We start from the raw sequence: 16731 nt of genomic DNA on the forward strand, positions 1-16731 counted from the left end.
CCTCCCGCACTTCGCGAGGCAGCCGGAATGATTTCATTGCCATGGAGCACTTCCCATTTCCATTTCTCATTTGGACGTTCGCTTCAATTTGTTTGATAAATTAAAGGAGATCAAAAAAAAGGCCCCACCCAAACCCCAAATCAATAAAATGCCACCAATTCCTCCTGGCATCCCACAGATGGGGTGTCCCCTCCGTGGTGCTGCAGGGTGGGAATTCCCATGCAAGGAAATGCATTTTCCCCATGGAAACAGGCAGGGAGGTGAAGGTGGGGATGTCCCAGCCCCAGTGTCCTGGGATAGGCTCTTCCAGCCCTGTACCCAGAGGGAAGTGCCCTATAATGGGGGAGCAGCGGCTTTGCCTGATTCTCTCCCAGCCCCAAGCACTTCCCTGGTTTTATTTATTCCTTTAATCACTTTGCCATTAAAAATGCATCGCTGGGGGCTCGGGGAGGGCGATCCGTTAGGTGGGAATGGGCTCCCACAACACGCGGACGGGAGGCTGTGAGACTCCTGATGTCCCTCAGCCTGGGGGGCCCACAGCGGGGCCAAGCCCCAGCGGTGTGAATCAGGAGTAACAGGGTGCTCCCTGCTGCCAGCCGTGGGGCAGGATCCCCAGCTTGGCCCAGGAATTGTGGCTCTGTGGAGCCTCTCTGAGCGGCCCAGACAGATCCTGGTTCCTGCTGGAATTACTGTTAATCCAGGTGGAAGCACTTCTGGGAAGGGGCTTGGGCTGAGCGTCCTCTGCATTGAGGCAAAGGGGAGTGAAACATTCATCAAACCCAACATAAAATACCAGGGCACGAGATGTGGAGAGGGGGATAAAACCACTGGGATCCATGGGAAAAGGCGGGACCTATAGCAGCATCCACAGCAGGACATGGGAGCTGCTGGGAAGGAGCCAGGTCCTGCTACCCCGAAGTTTAGGGATGCTCCAGTCCCCAGGATCCTGGGGGTCACAGCCTCCCATCCAATGCCCACCTCCCGTTTCAGGACTCAGCAGCACCCACGGGTGCTCCCAGGGCCCCACCCCATCACCCTCCAGCCCAGCATCTCCAGGAGCCCCCGCAGCCCAGAGCGCTTCAGAAATCCCAGTTTTATTTCAGATCAGAAACAACCAACCAGGAAGAACAAAAACAAAAAACGAAAACAAAAACACCACCCCAAAACCCCCCAAAAACTCCAAAGAATGAGAAACGGCCCCAAATCTGAACCAGTCCGTGCCCAGGTGGGTGCTACATACAGGCTGGGGGGTTCCGGGGCGTGCGGGGCTCCCCGGCCTCGGGGTCGCTCCGGCTCTTCCCAAGGGGGGTCGGCTCAAAGTGCATCAAGCAGGAGGTCAGGAATGTCCCCGCACCGGGCAGGTGGGGAAACCGAGGCACGGCACGGGGCCGGGACGGGGGGACAGGGAGGGGCTTTGGGGGGGGTGGAATCCAGCCCTTGGCAGCCAAGTCCATGCAAACGCTCCCGGCTCTAGGAACCATCTCAGGCGCGTGTATTGCTTAGGGGATGATTTGGTTTATCCTAAATATGAGCTCTAAACGCTAGATCGGAGAATCCGACGGGATCCGCCGCGGGAGGGGCCGCCGGCCCGGCGCGGGGAGGGGGCTCACGGGGCTCCATGCACGTCACATGCACTCACGGGTCGGTTTTGGTCTGGCGAGGGGGGGTCGGTGTGTCGGTACCAAAGTCTCCGCGCTCTGCCAACAGCAGCGACGGCAGCGCCCGGCACGGCGGGGCCCCGGCGCGGCTCGGTCCCCTCGGCTGCCCCCCTCCCGGGGGGGGTGTCACGTCTCTGGGCCACAGATGGATGTACATAGAGATATTTATAGATATTTATAGGTGTCTCCTCCTCGCTGTCGCTGCGGGTCCCCGGCGGCGGGGGCACCCCGTTACTTCATCCCGCTGCGCAGCACCTGGTTGGCGGCGATGAGCATCACGCTAATGATGAAGGCGATGGCGAAGGCGCAGATGAGGCTCTTCCGCACGCAGGTCTGGCGGATCTGCTGGCTGGAGCAGGCTGGGGGTGGGACAAACACCGAGTTACCCCAATCCCAAATACACTCTCCTTGTACTAAGGGCAACCGGTGCTATCCGCGCGGTTTGGCATCCCCGTGGGAAGGGGTTTGGCAACCCCCGCGGCTTTTGGCATTCCCGGTGCCCGGCACTCACTCTCCACGTCGACGGGGCACTCCTCGGCCGTGCCCATGTGGCTCTCCTCCTCCGTCATGATGATGTTCTCGATGTCCTTCATGGACAGGTGCTCGCAGAAGGTGTCGTACAGCAGCCGCTTCAGCTCGTCCACCGTCAGCTTCTGCATGTCACACTGCCGGGGACCAGGGGCTCGGGGTGACCCCATGGCAGGCAGCACGGGGGGCTCCGGGCTCCCCCAGAACCTTTGCATGTGGTGGTTTGAGTGGATCACCCTGGAATTGTCTGGGAAAGGCCTGGTGTCCTGGTGACCCCCAGCAGAGCGAGGGGCACCCAGAGGGTGCTGGCACCAAGTGTGGCCCATTTGTGACAGGCACAGGAGCTGACACTGATCCCGAGCCTCATTCTGACCCTGACTCCGGCCCCAGTCCTGACCGTGACCCCAATCCTGCCCCTGAACCTGTTCCTGACCCTGGCCCCACCATTAAACTTGACCCCAAACCTTATCGTAACCCTGACTCCAACCCAAACCCTGATCCTAAACCTAGCCCTAACCCCGGCCCTTAGACCAGCGCTGACCCTGGCCCTAAGGCTTTTACTAATACTGACCCTAAGGCTGAACGGGAACCTGAGCTTGACCCTAATCCTAACCCTAATCCTGACTCTTAAACCAACCCCAACCTCATCCCTGACCCAGAGCCTGACTTTCACCCTCAGCCCGACCCCCATTCCAGCCTTTACCATCATCCTATCCCTGGTCCCAACCTTGGCTCTGACCCTGAGCCTTTCCTGGTGCTCTCAGTGCAGGTTCTGAGGTGCTGCCCCTGGGAGGGGACTGGGGGTGTCCCTGCCTTCCTGTGGGGTCTGGCGGTGTCCCTACATTCCCGTGGGGTCTGGGGGTGTCCTTACCTTCCAGAAGACGGTGTCGAAGTCGGTGCCGTGGAACTTCTCTGGGATGCCCGAGGTGGAGAGCTTGGGCCCCAGTAATGTCACAAACTCCTCAAAGTCCACCTGCCCATCACCTGTGGGACACAAGGATGGCTGTCACCCCCTGCCTGGGCATGGGGACACATGGGACACTCCCCCTCCCCCAAGGGACCCCATGGGTGGTCACAGACCGCCAAAACCTGTTGGAGAACCCAGGATCAGCTGGGAACCTCCAGCAAATTTAGGGAACTTCCAGCTTTGGATAGGATGGGGTTCCTAGTGCCAGCCAGGGCCCCAGTGCACACAGGGGACATCCCAATACCACCCAGTGCCCCCACGATGTGATCTGGGACCCCAGTGCTGGCTGGGGAAATCAAACATCATCCAGGACATGAACTCGAGCTGGACCCCAATTCCAGCTGGCACCTCAATCTGGAGGCCTCCCAGGGCTAACTGGGGACCACAAATGTTGCCTGAGGACCCCCAAAACCAACCAGGGTCTCCAACACTGGGTGGGGAACCTCCAACGAAGTTCAGTATCCCCAACACCAGCTGGGATGGCAGCGCTGGCCGGGGTCCCCGGTGCTGGCTGGGACTCTCACTGCCATGCAGGGACCCCCAGTGTTGGCTGGGGACCCCCAGCAACATCTGGGGACCCCCAGTGCCATTTGGGCCCCCTTGCAATGGGATCTGGGGACACCCAGTGTCATCTGAAGCTCCTAGTACCGGTTGGAGAAGCCCAACACTATCCAGGACTCCGAACAACAGTTGGACCCTGAATTCCAGTGGGGACCCCAGTTCCAGGAGGGCCCCCGGTGGTGACCGTGACCCTGGGGGTGGCCGTGACCCTGGGGGTGCTTGGTGGCCGTTCTGGCCACGTCCCCTGGCAGTGGGGGACGCTGGCGCGGGGCTGTCAGGGCAGCACTAACGATGAATAATGAGGGGAGCGGCGCCTTGGCAGCGCTGCCGGAAAGGCTTTTAAATGGGGGGGGAAGGAAAAGCAATAAATGAAGGAGCGCTTCATTTATTGATGGGCGAGGGAGGGGTGGGAACAGGGTCACAGTGGCAGCGAGTGCTGGAGGGTGATGGGTGTTGAGGACACGACCCAGGGTGCGGGATCCACTCCTGGGCGCGGGATCCAGCCTCGGCAGCGCGGTCCCAGCAGGTTTAGCGATCCCACAAGCATCCAGGATCCTTAAATCTTCCCAAACAAAGCTGCAGTGGTAATGATGATGATGATGATGGATGAGCGGGAGGCTGCAGTGGGAGGCAGAGCCTGGGTCAGGCTCACCCCACATCCCGTGTTGCGTCCAGCACGTGCGGTGGAAATACAGAACAGTGTGTTTCTCCCGGCTGCGGGTCCCGTCCCTGTCCCCATCCCGGGCTCCTACCGTCCATGTCGAGGCGCTGGATGATGACCTCCAGCTCCACCTCGTTGGGCATGTACCCCAGGGAGCGCATGGCCGTGCCCAGCTCCTGCTTGGAGATGAACCCGTTGCCATCGCGGTCGAACACCTTGAAGGCTTCCCGGATCTCTGCAGGGGGAGCAGGAATGAGTGCGGCTGAGCTTCCCTCTCCCGCACCCACAGGACCCCTGGGGGGATCCCCCCGCCCCTCCGGCCTCCCCAGCGGGGTCCGACCTCCCCAACAGACCCCGAATATTTGCTCCAATTCCCGTCACTCGCCCACCACACCCACCCTGCCCTTGCTGCTGCCGCAGCCGAAACCGCGGCGTTCTGCCCTAAAAACGCGTCCCTTGGATGTGCCTGAGCTTGGGGTGCCACCGGGTGGGCGCTGCAGTTGGGGGCATCCCCGCCGTGCTGCAGCTTCCAGCCGGGAGCATTCCTGGGGATCCATGGGGAGCTGGGGACTGTCCCCATCCCAGGGTCCCGGGACCGTGGGGCGGGACTGTGCCCTGTCCCACGGTCTTAGGTTGGGTCTGTGCCCCCATCCTGGGGTCCGGCGGGGGGGGGGGGGTGCTGGAGCTGGCCCACACTTCACACCAAAAAAATCCCAAATCTTGATGAAATTGCTGCGGTGTTCAGCCCTGTCGGGTGCAGAGGAGGATGCAGTGGGCGTTTTTGGGGGTTCTGGCTCAAAATGAAGCCCTGGGATGTGGGAGAAGATCCCTGCAGCGTGGCAGGGAGACGCTGCAGGGAAACTGAGGCACGGCCTGAGTCCATTGACTCCATCCCACCTCGTGCTGCACTCAGGACTCTGCTCCTCTCTGGGGCAGTTTCTGGCTTTTTGATGCCGCCTGATGTGCAAAGCTGGAATCAGGTTGATGGAAAAGAAGGACCAGGGAATGTGTGGGAGAGTGGGAAGCCAGGCCAGGATGTCGGTGCCTCTTCCTTCTCCCTGTGCCTGCCAGGGAGATTTGTGCTGGAGGATCCCAGCAGGAGAAATGGGCAGTGAGCTTTGGGTTTGGGGGAAAAAAACCCATATTGGGTCACGGTACTGACCCCAAGGGCTTGGGAACGTCCCTGCCGGGATGGTGTCACGTGGGTGATGTCTTCAAGGTGTTTGGGGGGAGTCTTGTGGGACTTTGGCCTGTCAGTCTGAGCTCCTCCATGACCAGTGTCCCTGCCTGGGCAGGGAGATCCTGCCTGTGCTCCTGGGGGGCCTCACTACACTCCGAGCACCCCCAAAATTCATCCCTCAAGGATGCTCATCCCAAAGAGCTCCAAGGTGGCTCCTCCTCAGATGGTTCAGGGTGTTGAGGGACAGGCAAGGACACGTCCTGGCAGTGGCCGGAGAGGGGTTCTGGCTCCCCACTGAACAGCCCCTGCCCCAGCTGCGCCCTGACTCGGCTCAGCCCCAGTGTGAAGCCGTGTCAGGATGTCACCGGTGGCCCCAAAACCAGGGGGACAGGGGGAGGGAGGAGCCCCTGGGTGTCTGGCACCTTGCGGGGTCCCCCTGGGGCTCCCAGCGCTGCCATCAATCTCTGCTGCCACAGGTGGGTGCTGAGGAGGGGGGGACACCACACTGGGATGCCGGGACTGGGTGAACTGGGACAACAGCTGGTGTGGGGACACGGGGAGTGGGCACGTGGACACCACGGAGGGTGTGAGCACACACACACAGACAGACAGACAGACACAGAGACACAGACAGACACACAGACACAGACACACAGACACAGGGACAGACACACACACAGACGCACAAAACACGTAGACAGACACGCACACACATGGAGACATCCCTGTGACACCCCTGGAAGTGACACAGGACCTGTGTGCATGCACACACAAGCACATACACACACAGACACCTTTCTGACACCCCTGTGACACCCCTGGCAGTGACATGGGACCTGTGTGTGCCCACGGACACAGAGACACCCCTATGACACCTCTGGCAGTGACACTGGACCCGTGAGCACACACGGACACACATTCCCTATGGTGATGCTGTGCTGGTGTCACACACCAACACCTTGCAGGGATGTGCCCAGGTGTGCAAACACACACACACACACACACACTCCTTGCACTGACACTGTGTGTGCACACATGTGGACACGACCAGAACCCTGCCAGAGTGATGCTGTACCTGTGTGTGCACACACAAACGTTGCAGTGATGCCTGTGAGTGTGCAAACACCCCCCCAACACCCTGATGTGCTCATGCACACACACACACGGGTGCACTCACAAGCCCCTTGCAGTGATGTGCGTGTGCGTGGAGGCAGCCCACACTGACACCTTGCACAGATGCACCTGTGCGCAAACACACAAACACCTTGCACTGAGGTACTTGTACAGGTACACACACACTTTCCTTGCAGTGGTGCTGCGCTTGTGCACACACATGGACACGCACAACCACGATGCAGTGGTGCTGCACCTGCGTGCGCACACACCGACACCCGGCACAGCTGCATTTGTGCGTGTACACGCACACACTGATGCACACACGGCCCCCCTGCAGTGACATCCCTGTGCCTGCACACCCACAGCCCCTTGCAGTGGTGCTGCACTTGTGTGTGCACACGCATGGACACGCACAACCGCGTCACGGCGATGCTGCACTCGTGCACACAGACACACAAACACCGTGCACGGCTGCACTTGTGGCTGCACGCAGACACAACCCCATTGCAGCAAAGCTGTGCTTGTGTTTGCACACACACACACACACTCTCCACCACGTTGCAGCGATGCTGAAGTTGTGCCCAGGCACACAAACACCCTCTGCAGCAGGGCTGTGCGTACGAGCCCGTCCTGCTGTGACGCTGTGCGTGTGCACACTCACACAAACACCTCCTGCAGCGAGGCTGTGCATGGGCACACACACGTGCTGCAGTAACACAAACACCGGGACTGGCACAGCCACGCACACAGTGACACTGGCACAGCCACGCACACGGAGCCACCCTGCAGCGAGGCCATGCGTGTGCATACAGATGTGGGACATACAGAGGCGCGGGAGCACACAGATGTGTGAGCACACCCACCGCACGGTGTGAAGGGGGTGTGCCATGCCTGTGCACACACACACAGCCCCTGCAGTGAGGCTGTGACAGGCACGTCAGCGCACACGCACGCCCTGCAGAGCTGCACACACACACACACACACACAGAGCCCTTGCACACCGGTGTGAGCGCCTGCTCGGGGCTCCCAAATGGATTTTGGGGCTCCCCTCATCCCCAGCCCTGTGGGTCCCTGCCTCAGTTTCCCCACGGGGATGCCGAGGGCTCCCGGTTTGATGCTGGGCCAAGGGTGCTCTCCCCAGGCAGAGTGTGGGGGGTCACCCCCGTGGCTCAGGTCCCCCCTGGTGCCGGGTCTGGAGCCGGGGTGCCGCACCCCTTTCCCCCAGGTTCCCCGGGGACACCCCAAAGCCGGGCACCGCCGGTGGCCATCCCGCCACCCCGGCAAACTTTTGGGGTGGAAAAAGCCATTCTGGTGGCAGCGAGCTGAGCTCGGCCCCTCTCATCACACGGGTGGGCAGAGCCCCGCGGGCCGCTCCTCCCGGCCGGAGTCCGGTGACACCGGGACTGCGTGGAGCGACCGTGACCCGGGGGGTGACACGGGTGACGGCCACCCCTCGGGTCCCCCGCGCCACCAGCTACTGTCATATTATGACAGCGGGGAGAGGGTGACCCCCCCGCGCCGCGGAGGGGAAACCGGCCCCCCGCCACTACCGCCGGTCCCTGCTGTGTCATATTGCCACAACCCGGGGGCCCGGGACCCCCGCACGCCTCCCCGCTTCGGCTTTCCTTCTTCCCCTCCTCCTTCTCCTCCTCCTCCTCCTCCATCCATCCGCATCCCGCTCGCCCTCAGCTTCCCCACGGCGCCGGGGGAACGCGCGCCCCGGCTACCCCACAGCCGCATCCCACGGGATGGACCTCCCGGTCCCCAAAACCTGCTCACCCCACAACCCCATGGGCTGCCCCCCTCATCCCCCCCGATCCCCGGGCAGCCCCCGCAGCCCCCCCGAACCCGCTCACCCTCCAGCTCATCCTCGGGGATCTCCACGGGGCGCTGCTCGGCGAGGATGTTGGGGACGGTGTAGATCCCCCGGTACATCAACGCCGCCGTCACCGGGTGGAAAGGCATCTTCGGGGCTCCCCAAAACCCAAAGTTTAAACCCAAATCTCCTCGGGTAGAGGGGGAGCTCCCCCCGGTCGGTAGCGCCGGACGCTAAACACAAGTTGCCGGTACCCGCCGCCCCCCGCCCGGTACCCACCGGCCAGGGGGGGCCGGGGCGGGCCGGCGCTCCCCGTCCTCGGGGGCCGGCGGCGGGACGGGGCTGGCGGCCGAGCCCCTCACCGCGGAGTCAGGGCGCGGGGGGGCTCCGCTGGGGGCGGCCCGCTTCCCCCGCGCACATGCCCTCCCGAAGTGGAAACGGGAGGTGAAAGCATCCAAGCCCCGGTTAAATCCCGGTGGAAGCGGCGGCGGCGGGGGGGACGGGGCTGGCCATGCCGCTCGGGCACCCCCCCGTGCGCCCGGAGCCCCCCCCCCCCACCTCCGCCCGGGGCCCCCCTTGAGCCGGCCCCGGGCCGCTCACAGCCCCCGGGGAGCCGCTGCCACCGGGCCACGCTCCCCGGTGGGGCCCGGCATGGCGGGGCCGAGGCTGAAGGCGGCCTCTTCGTCTTCCTCCTCCCTCCTCCTCCTCCTCTTCTTCCTCCCCGCCAAGTGTCCCGGGCAGGCCGGGGCTCGCTGCCGCCGCGGTTCAGCCCCCGCCGCGCACCCGCCGCCCCCCCGCCGCCGCCGGCAGCCGGAGCATCCTCGGCCCCGGCCCCGGGAAGCGGCGGCGGAATCCGGGGAGCGGCGGCGCCGGGCGGGTTTTGAACGGTCCCGCCCGGGAAATGGGGCTGGGGGCGGGGGGGAGGTGGGGCCTCCCCCCGGGGGGGCGGCGAGGGGGGGGCAGTGCGGCAATGACGGGCGAGCGTCCCGGACCGCAGGGAGGGGGACTGGGAGATGCTGGTACCGCGGGGGGGGCTCGGGGGGGACTGGGGGTCGGCAGGCAGGGCCGGGGGCTCCTGTCCCGGCAGGGGTCACCCCGGGGTCCCCACACTCCCCTGTGCCCGGGGAGTTGTCACCCCCAGGTTCCCGCACGCGGCACCCCAGGCCGCCACCACCTCCAGGTCCCTGCATGTGGCACCCTGTTCGTGGGGCAGTCACCGTCCCAGGGTCCCCGCGGGTTTCTGGGGCTGTCGCCGTCCCAAGAGGCCATGACCCGCGTGTGGCGCCCCAAACCCGGACGGTCGTCACCCCCAGGTCCCTGCACATGGTACCCCGTGCGTGGGCAGTTGTCACCCCTGTGTCCCCCACTTGGCCCCCCAGGCTGCCACCACCCCGAAGTCCTGAACCCTGGGCCAGCCATCGCTCCGGGGCCCCCGGGCTTCTGCGGGGTGACAGGGACTCCGTGGCCAGACCTCCTGCTCCCACAGCAGGGCAAAATGAGCCATGGAAGAGGCAGGAGAGGGGCCAGGAGCGAAGCCCTCCATCCCTGCCACCTTTTCCAGTCATCCCCTCTTTGCCTCCAGCCTTGGTCACATTTTTAACCTTATTCCTCCCTTGGTCGCTGGTTAATCACAGCTGGGCTCCTGCGCCAGGGCAGGTCCTCACCGTGCCACGTCCCCACGGCATCCGTGTCCCTGTGACATCCCTGTGCTCAGGCACAGGGCAAGGAACGCTCCAGGACCGGACACATCTTCCCTCCCAAATCCCGCTGTCCACCATCCCTGGGCTGGGCTGTCCCAGCAGACCCCGGCCCGCTGGGAGATGGGGGATCACAGTGTCCCCTGTGCCTGGGTGACACCTCTGCAGGTGGGGACAGTGGCACAGGGAGGCTGCCAAGGCTCCTGCTCCGCACATTCGGAGCTGCCGTGGTGGGAGGGAAGGGTCTGGGGGCCGGAGGGACGCGGTTCCCTGAGCTGCAACAGGGTGGGAGAGGGAAAAGGGGAGCAGTTGGCACCTCCCAGGCTCTCACCGGACACCAAGGGTGCGTCAGAGCCATGGGGAAACTGAGGCACAGCTCGACAGGCTCCAGATGTTCCTCTCATCTTGGCGCTGCCACAAGACCCCCCAAAATCTTAGAATAGGATCCTGCTGCTCCAACCGCTTCGCTAAGCCCCCCCTCGCCTCCTGCAGCCGCCGCTGACACGTGCTCAGCCTCCTCCAATTCACCGCTGCCGGGAATTTTCGGGCTGCTCCGACCTCCCGTGTGCTGACCCCTCCACCTCCCCGGGATGGAGCCAGGAGCCGGCTCCGGGGCTGCCCAGAGCCCGGCGCTGCCTCCGACCGCGCCGCCGCTGCGGCCGCCCTTGGCTTTAACCAGCTGGGGTCCCCTTTAAGCTATTTTTTAGTCGGGAGAAATCTCCCTCTCCGGCAGCAGCAAACCGCCACGGCCGCGCTCCGGAGAGGGGATTTCAGCAATTCCCGGGCCTGTGGGGTCTCAGCTCCCAGGGAAGGGTCGTTCCTCCCTGGGGAGTCGCGGCTTGGGGTGGATTTTCCCAACTTGCTAAAGTTCCCTCCTCCTCTGGAGCTCGGGATGGGGTTGGGGCACAGGGATCTGTGCCCCACAGGGAGTCTGCAGTGTCTGATCCTGCGGTTGGGATCCCAGCACGCGAAGGGGGAAGTGCTGATAATAACAAGTGGCTTTTTGGAGAAACAACCCCCAGAAAAGCAAAGCCTGATTGAAAATCTCCTCCCTTTTTTTTTTTTTTTTTTTTTTTTTTTTTTTAACAGATCAATTTGCTCCTCGATGTTAACGAAGTTCCCTCCCAATTAATTCTCCAGAGGCCCTGGGGTGGAAACTCATTAGTTTGTCACCACCCAAATCCCAGCAGGAATAACGGAGCCGATTTCTGGGCTTTTCCCCTCGAATCCCCAGCGGAGCTCCCTGTGCAGCCACGGGGATGTGTTGGAGGCTCCTTCCCTGGGAATGGGGCCGCCGGTGATCCCGGGGGTGGGCAGGCGGCACGGGGCGGGGGGAAGGCGGGGGGGGGAGGAAAATTAAGTGGCTTAATTGCGTTTGAAGCCCTGGCTGGGTTTTTGTTCATCAGGGATCCCCGCCGGAGCGCTCCCCGTGCTCTCCCGGAGCCCAGCTCGGCCGCGCCGCTCTCTTCCTCACGGGATGAAGGCTGGGACGAGCCGTGGCGGCTCCCTCTGCTCTGCCCCACGGTCCCTGTGCTGGATTCCCTCGCTGATTTTGCGGGGAGAAGCTCTGGGCTTTCCTCAGAGCTCAGTCCGAAGACGATGGGCTGGAGGCAGCGGCGTCCCAGGGATTTCAGCTCACACCCCAGCCGCAGCCGCTGGGACGTTGGGAATGTTCGTCTCCACAATCCCCCTTTATCTCAGCCGGGGCTCGGGCCAGCCTTGCCGGCAGGTCAGTGCCACCTCTCCCCTCTGTCCCTTTGTCCCTCTGGAGAGAGCAGCACTTCGCCAACACTCCCAGGTGTTTTCCTAATTAGCCGATCCCACTAATGAGGCTGGAGAAGCTCGATCCAGGCCTGGTGTTCTGCGGTTTATTTGCAGTTTCAGAGCTCTGGGTTCACATCCCAACATCAACGTCCTTATTTCTTTCAGGAATTCGAGGGGATGGACAGGAAAAGGCCTGAAGTGGCTCTGGCACACGGATGGGACTGGCTGAGCTTTAATTAATCTGCTCCTTGTTTATCCCTCCCGTGGCAGCACTGAGGGGCTCCTGGCTCCCCCCTGCCCTCTGCCCAGCTGGGGGATGAGGTGGGATGGGATGGGGATGGGATTGGGATGAGGTAGGACCTGGCATGGGCTGCGGATGAGGTGGGATAGGATGGCATGAGATGGGGATGGGATGAAGGTGAAAATGAGAATGGGAGGAGGATGAGTTTTGGGATGGGATAGGGGTGGGGGTGGAATGGAGTGAGATGGGGATGAGGATGAGGATTGGGATGGGGATGACATAGGGACAGGGATAGAGATGGGATGAGGATGGGGACAGGGTTGCAAACGGGATGGGATGAGATGGGGATGAGGATGGGATAGGGACCCCTCACAGGAGTGGGGAGGGGGAGGGATGGGGTGTGGATGGTGATGGGGTTGGGACGAGGATGTCCCAAAACCAAGGGAAAGCTGACAAGGATGAGGAAACCTTGTGGCTGGGGATGGTACAAACCTGTGCTGGGTGCTCTCAAATCTCTCAGGACAACCCCGGGGACCCCCTGGCAGCCTGAGGGGGCTGGGATGGGGATTGGCACCACAGCATCCTCCAGACACTCGAATCACTCCCCCGGGCACCGGGAGGGGACTTGAGCGCCCCAGGGGCGTCGTTGTGACATTTTGAAGTCAGTGGCACCGAGCCCTCAAGGCGCTGGAGGCATCAATCTCCCGGGGCCGTGCTGTCAGGTGGGTATTTAGTGAAATGTTTCCGAAATGAACGCTTGATGGGAGAAGAGGGATGGCTGCAATGTTCCGAGCCACAAGGTGATCCCGGCCGCCGGCTGCCAGCTCCCGGCGCCTGCTGGAAACCCGGGAAGGGCAGCGGGGAGAGTCCCTGGGGAGGGCTCAGGAGCCTCGTCCCAGCACACCGGGGAGCAAATCCCACCCGCAATGGGGAGACACCGCGCACAGCTCCAGGCTGTGAGGGCGGGGAGGGAAGGGGGAATGGGAAAAACTCCGAGAACTCCGCTAAATTCGGGTTCTGAAGGGGGGGGGGATAGTCCTGCCAGGGGAGTAGGCAAGAATTCTGCTTAAGGGGGATTTTGCTTTATGGAAAAATGGCAAAAATTGAGATGAGCCTGTTCTTAGCATCCCCCCCAAGGGGATGCAGCCCGGGGTGCTGAGGGCACCGGTGACTCCGCTTGCTCCTGCCAGGAGATGGAGCAGGACACAGCTCCCAGAGACCCCAGTCATAGCTCCTCAAGCTCATTAACAGCATCAGAACCAATGTTTTGGACAGCACAGCCTGCCCAGGGAGGAGTGCCGGAGCGTGGGGAGGGATCTGGTGTTTTCAAAAGGAACGGTGGTGGCTCCTGGAGGGAATTTTGCCTCCAGGACCCCGGGCGTGGCTCTGCTCCCACCCCGCTGCTGGTGCAGGGCCACATGGGCTCCATCTCTCCAGGGTGCTGTGACCTGGTGCAGTGGGATGCTCTGTGATGCCAGAAGCCGGTGGTACCCGGTGCCAGGATGGCCAGAGAGGGACAGCAGGCACATCCCTGCAGCGCTGTGACAGGGCCCAGTGTCCCTGTGGCCGAGCAGAAGGTGATGGCAGTGGGACTCCAGCGTTCCGGGTCTGACCCCAGGGCAGGGATGGCAGCACGGCCCTGCCTGCTCCTGCACCCCACCAGGATCCCACACCCGTCACACCTCACCCAAAGACTCGGCTCCAGGGATTCACTCTCTGCTCGCTGGAGCAGCTCCACATCCATTTGGTTCCACAGGGTCCATACGTTATCCCTTCCCGGGGCTGAGCGGCAGCTCCGGTCCCAGCCGGGGCTCCGGCTCCGCAGCTGCGGCTTCCCCGCACAGTGAATCCCTGATTAACCCGGCACAGCACTCGGAACGTGCCAGGCCTCCATGGGGAGCGGGGTGGCCCTGGGAGCCCATCCCCACCGAGGCTGCCTCTTCCTGTCCTTCTCCCTCTTAAATTCATTTCCCTCTCCTTTTTTTCTCCCTGGAAGACAAAGGTGGAGGGGCCCAGCCGGCGGCGCTGTGCCAGCCATCAGCGAGGATGGATGGGGTTGGATGGCGATGGATGGGGATGGATGGGGATGGATGAGGTTGGATGGGGATGGATGGGGTTGGATGGGGATGGATGGGAATGGATGGGGATGGATGGGAATGGATGGGGATGGATGGGGATGGATGGCAATGGATGGGGTTGGATGGGGATGGATGGGGATGGATGGGGATGGATGGGGATGGATGGGGATGGATGAGGTTGGATGGGGATGACAGGGCTGGGCTGGCAGCTGTCAGCCGAGGGGGAATGAGGTCCCCATGTCCTGAAGGCACTGCCCGAAAAGGGCAGGATGCAGTTGTGACCCCTGGGAACAGCATTTTACCCCTCACCTGCCCGGGCCAGTGGGTGCCCTGAGCACCCCGGGGTGCCTGCAGGCAGGGCTGGGGTGTCCCATGGGCCGCTTCCCCAAACCCCACCCCGATGTGGGTGAGCAGAGGGTGACCCTGCAGAGCCACCCACAACCCTGGGGTACCCTGGTCCCCCCAGCTGCAGCCTGTCCCTGTGGTGGCCCATGGCCAGGTGTCACTGTGCCCCGCTGTGCCCTCGTGCTCACACCCTTCCCTCATGCACACGCCCCTCAACAGGAGCAGGAGCCCCCAGCCCTGCCCGGGGCTTTGCCAGCGTCCCCCTGTCCCCACAGTGATGCCCTCCCTTGTCCCCCAGGGCCAGGCAGCACCGCGGGGTGCAGGGGGACACTGGGGAAATGGGGCAGCAGCCCAGGCTGTGGGGAGGCCACAGCGGCGGCCCCTGGGCTGCACAGCCGGGCAAGAGCCATCCGTGCCTCAGTTTCCACATCCATCCCCTCTGCCCATTCCAAGCTCTTTTCCTGAAGGATTGCTGGCCAAAGCTGTGCATGTTTTGTGCGGGCTCTGAACCAGCACCTGACCCCCCTCCAGGACTGCTGGCCCCGGACTTTCCACCCACGTCGCCCTGTTTCCCCTCTGTCCCTTTCATCCCCAGCTCTCGACATTTTATTGTCGAGAGTAATGGTTTGGAAGTGAAATAGTGTGAGGTGAGAAGACTTTGGGAACCCCGAAGTGAAGAACTGCTGCCAAAGCACTCAGGTGTTGCCTGGGATTGGCCAAATCCCCAATTTCCTTCCTCAGGAACCCATGGCTGAGGAAGGGGCTGGGAGAGGTACATGGCAAACGCTTTTTGATGGTTTCTTTTCCTTGAGCAAAGGCAGCTCACACCAACCTACACCCGCAGCTCCTGTTGAGTTCTGTTTGCTAAAACGGGAAAAAATCAGGGTGAAACTTCCTCTGACAGGAGAGAAACGGTCTGGGATGTGCCAGGGAGGGCGGGCAGGGAGGTGGCACTGGGCTGGGAGTGTGAGAAGCAACACTGGGAGCGTGCAAAACTCCGAGAGTGCAAGGCTGGGAGTGTGGAAGGCTCGAGTGTGCAGCGCTTTGTACAGAGCCCCTGGGAGCAACAGGAACCTCGGTGCCAGGAGTGGATCCATGCTGGATCCATCCCTGGCTTCACCTGATGCATCCTCAGGGCATTCATCCCATCCCATCCCATCCCATCCCATCCCATCCCATCCCATCCCATCCCATCCCATCCCATCCCATCCCATCCCATCCCATCCCATCCCATCCCATCCCATCCCATCCCATCCCATCCCATCCCATCCCATCCCATCCCTGCACATCCCATCCCTGCACATCCCATCCCATCCCTGCACATCCCTGCACATCCCATCCCTGCACATCCCTGCACATCCCATCCATCCCAGCACATCCATCCCTGCACATCCACCCCCGTGCATTCCTAGTTTATCCCCCTGCCCTGTGCTGGAAAAAGCTCCTCTGGATTAATTTCAGGATGCAGACGGTGCAGGTGACACACCAGTTGAATTCCTGTCACTGGAGGCCACGTGGGAAATCAGGTCACCCTCCACATCCCTCACCGGCTGCCTTCAGCCTCCCTAAAATTCCCGTGGGCATCCCACTGGCATCCCTCTGCCAAAAGAAACCCCACCCCGCCCCCTCAGCCCTGCTTAAAGCAACAAAAGCCGGAAAAATTCCCCCAGCCCACCCGCGGGGACGAGCTCTGGCCAGAAGCTCCGGTGAATCCCCCGGGATTTTGCTGCCGGAGAGCGGATGAAAAGCGTATCCATCGGCGATCCCGGCGGGGCCGCAGGGCCGGGAACAGCCCCGGGGGTCGGGGCTCGCTGGGCTGGGCCGGTTTCATCCGTGATTAATTATAAAATTGAGGTCAATGCAGCACATTCTTTATTTATTCCAGGCAGGATGGGATCGGGAAGCATCAGGGATGGCAAACACCGGGCTCAGCCCCTCTGGGCACCCCAAACCGCCCTTCCCTCAAGGAGGGATGAAAGGAGCCCTCGGGATCCCGCGGGAGCTGCCGGAGGGATCCCAGCACTGCAGCTGCGCTTCCCATTAATCCCGGCACCGCTAACTGCGGCAGCCCGGCTCCGAGCAGCTTTTCCTAAAGAAAAAGAGCAAAGAAGCCTCAGC

At 62.5% G+C, this 16731-nt stretch overlaps 1 protein-coding gene across 1 annotated transcript; it reads right to left on the reverse strand.

Moving 5' to 3' along the window:
* Positions 1–1074: 1074 nt before the first annotated feature.
* On the reverse strand, positions 1075–9333 carry CABP7 (calcium binding protein 7). The gene is made up of 5 exons (XM_066199788.1): positions 8529–9333; positions 4467–4610; positions 3058–3170; positions 2170–2323; positions 1075–2017 (listed from the first exon to the last, which is right to left on the reverse strand). The coding sequence occupies exons 1-5, from the start codon at positions 8635–8637 to the stop codon at positions 1890–1892; spliced, it is 648 nt and encodes a 215-aa protein (XP_066055885.1). The 5' UTR covers positions 8638–9333; the 3' UTR covers positions 1075–1889.
* Positions 9334–16731: the final 7398 nt, after the last annotated feature.

This window comes from Chamaea fasciata, unplaced genomic scaffold, assembly GCF_029207755.1.
Source record: "Chamaea fasciata isolate MVZ Bird 193981 ecotype frontalis unplaced genomic scaffold, bChaFas1.0.hap1 SCAF_18, whole genome shotgun sequence".
Lineage (NCBI taxonomy): Eukaryota > Metazoa > Chordata > Aves > Passeriformes > Sylviidae > Chamaea > Chamaea fasciata.